General features: G+C 50.9%; 1 protein-coding gene across 1 annotated transcript; it reads left to right on the plus strand.

The window, feature by feature from the left end:
- Positions 1–904: 904 nt before the first annotated feature.
- On the plus strand, positions 905–4,718 carry LOC105532953 (chromosome unknown open reading frame, human C3orf56). Its single transcript, XM_011971282.1, has 2 exons — positions 905–1,049; positions 3,115–4,718. The coding sequence occupies exon 2, from the start codon at positions 3,210–3,212 to the stop codon at positions 3,954–3,956; it is 747 nt and encodes a 248-aa protein (XP_011826672.1). The 5' UTR covers positions 905–1,049; positions 3,115–3,209; the 3' UTR covers positions 3,957–4,718.
- The last annotated feature ends 546 nt before the right edge of the window (positions 4,719–5,264 follow it).

The raw sequence follows: 5,264 nt of genomic DNA on the forward strand, positions 1-5,264 counted from the left end.
GACCGCTGCTGGTCATCTGGGACAATCAGTAGTGTTGCATACATTTTACGATGTCTACTTTGGGGCTTCTTGTGACCTCCTCTATAAGCAACTGGATTTTCTGGATCCCGTTGATTGTGTTAACGTGGGTCTCCCAAGGTGGTGTGAGGATGAAATGAGAGAATGCGTGCGAGGTGCTCAGAACAGAGCCTAGCACAGAGGAAGTTCCCCTTAAACGTCAGGGTATGGGGGTACTGAGAGCTGCATACCCGAATGATCGCACTCAAAGGAACATGCACATTCAGAACATTTGACTTCTCTTCCTGTGGGATGGCCCAATTGTTTAAGCTTCGGACCCGGCAAACGCAGGATCTGCCCCAGCTGAGCACACTACTGCTTCTGATGAAAACTCCGCAATGGCTCGCGTTGCTCCCGGGACAGAGACCAACTTCTTTGCCCTATCCACAAGGCCTTGGAAGGCGGAAGGCGCAGCCGTTCGACTGTCTGGCTCTGCATTCCCCGAAACGTTCACTCTGCTCCAGCCTCACTGGCCTCCCCTCTGGCCCTGTGGGCCTCCACTCCCTCAGCTCGGATGGGGCCCATCCAGAGCGCAGACTCCACCAAAAGCTACCGCCTCCAGGACTCCTCCCCGCTGCCTCCCACCCCGAGAGGGGAACGTCTTCACATCCTGGTAACACCTCTGCGCTTTTCGGTGTAGCCCTCAATACAATTGCGTTCCACTTTCATTTCTGGGATAAGCCGCTGACCCAATCAACCCCACCGGCGTCTACACCTCGGAGACTGATTGAGTCCTGGGGCCTCTTCTGACCACTGCCAGGATCCCAGGCCCCGTCTCACGGCTGCGCGTATTCCCGTAAAAGCCCGGGGGACGGCGCTCCTGGGCCGCTTGGAACCTGGAGCCTCCAGTGGACTCCTGCCGCCACCTGGACCGGGGACAGTAACGCCTAGGGAGCCCCAAGACCTCTTGCGAGAGCATTTCAACTCTGTGGACGAACCTCAACCACTTCAGGGACTTCGCTGGAAAGAAACGTTCTAGAAAGACCAAGTGGGTAAGTCACCAGAAAGAACAAAGCCTGATGGGATGGCTGAGGGGGTGGGGCGAGGGCCTGAGGACCTTCTCTGACACATGCTCTCCGCCTTCTCCCACCCAACTCCTAGCATCACCCCTCTCCTCCTTCCCGTCCCTTCCCTGCTTCTCTTGCAGTTCAACAGGCTTGAAAGTGTCCGCCTTGCACCCCACCCTATGAGACAGCTCTCTCCAACTTGTTCTCTCAGCTTCGGGCTCAGTCCCTCCCCTAAAAGCCAAGCCCAGGACCCTCCGGCCTGCCCCCTCGCAGAATCATCCCTCCACCCGCTGCAGCTGCGAGGTGTGGGTAGAGGCCCAGATTAATGTGGTCTCTGTTCTGCCCTGGGGACCAGCGTCCTGGACATTTTGCTCCTAGGTGCGCCCTAGGGGACCCAGATGAAGGCAGTCTGGCTTCTTCGGACAAGGAAATCGGGTTTTGAATTTGATACCTGTTGCTAAGTTGGACCCCCAAAGAGTAAACAACAAAACCAGCATGTTTTTCTCCATATCCTTTGAAAAGCCAGTATAGGGCTTTATTCTTTATCAAATTAATTGTAAAAATCAAAGTTCCATTTTTGTAATTTGATTTTTTTTTAAAAAAAAACATGGTGAAGTGGAACATTTTTACCTGGTTTTGTGTAGCTTATTCTGTGGCTTGCTTGTGGTTGCCCTCGGGCAAGATTGTTGATGGGGTCTTATTTACCTGCCGTGGACTAGCAAGCACTGTCTGTGTCTGACACATGATTAGCTCTGGTCTGCCACATGTTGGAGATATCCCTCTCTATTCTGTGGTTTGTCTTTTGATTTTGAACATGATAATTTTGTGGGTTTTTTTTTTTTTTAACCAGACATTCAGTTTTTAAATAGCCAGTTTTATCTGCCTATATTTTCTGGTCTTGGTATCATGCATAAAGGGCCTTCTCCACTATATTAAGTTTTTGAGAAACTGACTAGGCATTTGTGCATGTTAACTCTTGCAGTGTTGTCTGATCTTTTGGCTTCCCTGGACCACATTGGAAGAAGAAGAATTGTCTTGGGCCACACATAAAATACGCTGACACTAAAGATAGCTGATGAACTACAAAAAATAAAAATAAAAAATTGTAAAACAATTCTGTACTGTTTTAAGAAAGTTTACGAATTTGTGTTGGGCCACATTCAAAGCCGTCCTGGGCCGCAGGTTGGACAAGCTTGCTCTAGAGTATGCTCTGAACTTGCAAGGGTACGCGTATCGCAGGCCAGAAGTACATACAATGTAGTGTGTTTTTCCAGAACTGAACTGATTTTCCATCTAGAGGCCACCTTTGGGCAGCTGGGGAAGAGGGATTTCCTCCTCAGTGTGGGTGACCTTGGGCGCTTGAGACTTTCTCAGCGCACCTCCTTTTCCAGGAGTTGCTCCTGCAGTCTGGGGCCAGGGTGTTTTGCCTCAAATTTCTGGGTGGCCCGTTTGGTGAGTGGTCCACATCTGTCCGATGGGCATCTCAGCCTGCAGTCGTCTATGAAACACTGAAGTCCTTTCTTGTCACTGGCTGTCATTATATGTCCTTCAGGTCCCCCAAGAAGATCCTCCCTGGGGCTACTGGCCTCTCCTCCACCCCACGTCCTCTGCCCATTTGGGAAGAAATGAATGCTTCTTCAACCACACAGGCCCTCTGCCCTGACCCTGCCCAAACTTCCATCTCAGAGCATCAGGCCACACCTGAGCACCTCCCATGGTCGAGGACCCCAGCCAGAAGAAAGAGCGCTGGTGCTCTCTTCCCTTAAACTCTCCAGTCTTTAGTCTCTGTGACTTGCATAGAGGGAAACATGAGGAACCGAATTTAGAACTTGTTTTGATGTCCCTAGAAAATGCCTCACGTGGCTGCTGTGCACCCCTCCACCGCAGGGGTCACTCATTCCTCCCCAGGACACCTTGCTCCTCATTATCCCTGGAGATGCCTTAACTTTGGCTCTTCTATCACCTCACCCCCAGCTGTCCCCCTCTTCCCGTCCCCTCCTGAGCGACTTGGTCTCCCTGCCCTCTAACCGGCTGTCTGCTCACCCCACAGATACCAGGAGCCCCCTGAGGTACGTGTGGCCTCAGCTTGCGGAGGAGTGCACTTGCTGGACACTTCGGGGCTTTGAAGAGTACGGCTCATCTAAGATGGGCACAGGTGCATCAGAGAAACAAGCAGGGCAGAAGGTCCGCTGTGCCTTCCAGGCCTCCGAGGAAGCCCACGGGACTCTGGCAACCGCAACCCCCTGGGTGGCCGTGGGCTCTACCTATGGTTCCTGTACCTGCTTGGGAGCCCAGCGTGTAACTGACCTGGCCCTCTGGCCTGTTGTTGGGACTTCCTGTGTCGTCTACTCCTGCATGGGATTTTCCCCACAAGCTTACCCAGCCTTCTGGGCTTACCCGTGGGTGCTCTATGGTGGGTATCTCTGGATGGGTTATCTCCCTCCAGCTGCCTTGGTGCCTTCAGTGTGGCTATATTGGAGGGGTGCCTCCAGTTTTGACCCCCTCATAGGAAGTCCATACCTGGCTGCCTTGGCCCCCAACCTATTTCCTTTCCCCACGAGATTCCCACCCACCTACTCCTTGGCTTCTCCTACTCTGGGTGAGGCCACCTCCAGCCACTGTCCCCAGGTGGGATGCCGGACTCCAGCCAGCTTAGCCCCCACGGCTGTCCTAGGGGGGCCATCCAGAGGAGCTCCCTACTTGAAGACAAGCAAAGCCCCTCCCTCAGAATGGGCTTCCAGGTTCAATATTTGGTTGCCTTTGTCCTGCTGCAGCTCAGAGCTCCGCCCTCTGCCCCCTTCCCCCATTGAAGATTCCCAGCTGGACCCCGGCTGCTCCCGCTCCTGCTCCGGGTCACCCTGCAGGGCCCGCCACCGCCTCTTTGAGTGCTAATCAACCCTCCAGACCCACCCGACAATCAGAGACGTGTCTGGCGGAGCCCAGTCAGCTGTGGACTTTTAGTTTTTGGAAGAGTCTCAGACGTAAGTTATTTGCTACTCCTCAGTACAGAGTACACCTCCTGGACTCATGCAAGGGCCCTCTATTTGCTATTTCTCTTTCTTGTATTTCTGTTTGCCCTTCAGCCCTGATACTGGCACCTTTTCTCCTCCCCAGACTGTCCTGGGCCAGCCCTCTAGTACATTTGCTGTAAGTCCTCAATATGCATGCATGCAACCTTGTAAAATGAGCTTATTTAAGCTCAATCCACCCTGTAGAAGCGCTCAGTTAGAATAGGCCTCCAGGTTCGGTATTTGGGCACCTGTGCCACCCTCCAGCCCAGGAGTCTTTCTGCCCCTCCTCAGCAAAGACCCTCAGCAGGATCCCCGCATCCCTTGCCACCCTGTGGGGCCTACCACTGTCTCTTCCAGCATTGATGTGTCCTCCAGGGAAGCACACACTCAGGCACTTTGGAACCCATGGAATCCAGTGAGCATTTGCTGTGGGCTCTGCCTAGAAGCTTCCAAAACCTATTTGTTCCAGTGGACACAGAATGGAAAACGCTAACTCGTTCAGAGCGCTGGCACCCTTGGGTCCTTGCGGGTGTGCTCTTCTCACTCCTCACCCCATCAGCACCTTCTGGGGTAATGCACACACCGGTAAAATGTATGGTGTATGCTTTTAAAAAATTTTAAATAAACGATGCTGTGCTATAAATCATGTTTTCTCCAATTTTTCATTAATTAGTTTAAGACCTAGCCATATTATATATATAGTGTATTTTGTTTATATATTCAAATTTATTAGCATGTTTTCCATGCTATTTCTTGCTATTGTTATGTGCTGTACTCCATTTTTCTTTAAAATTTTATTGTATATGTTTGAGGTTTATAACATGATATGGGATACATACAGATAGTAAAATGGTTACCATAGTGAAGCCAACTAATATCTGTCATCTCACAGTTACTTTTTGTGGTGACAAGAGAAGCTGAAATTTACTTATTTGACAAAAACCCCTAGCACAATGCCATTTCATTAGCTTTATTCCTCATGTTGTACCTTAGAGCTCTAGGCTTGCTCAGCCTACATATATTTAATATCCTTTGGCTTACATATCCCAGTTTCCCTGCTCCCAGCGTCGTGGGAACCACTGCTCCTTTCTCTATCTCTGTATTTTAGCTCTTTGTTCTGTTTTAATATTCCACATATGAGGGAAGCTGTGCAATTTTTTTTTCTGTGTCTGACTTATTTCATCATGCC

This window comes from Mandrillus leucophaeus, unplaced genomic scaffold, assembly GCF_000951045.1.
Source record: "Mandrillus leucophaeus isolate KB7577 unplaced genomic scaffold, Mleu.le_1.0 Scaffold121, whole genome shotgun sequence".
Lineage (NCBI taxonomy): Eukaryota > Metazoa > Chordata > Mammalia > Primates > Cercopithecidae > Mandrillus > Mandrillus leucophaeus.

What these genes read in the sequence shown, in the direction of transcription:
- LOC105532953 (XM_011971282.1), top strand. Translation starts at nt 3,210, where the DNA reads ATGGGCACAGGTGCATCAGAGAAACAAGCAGGGCAGAAGGTCCGCTGT.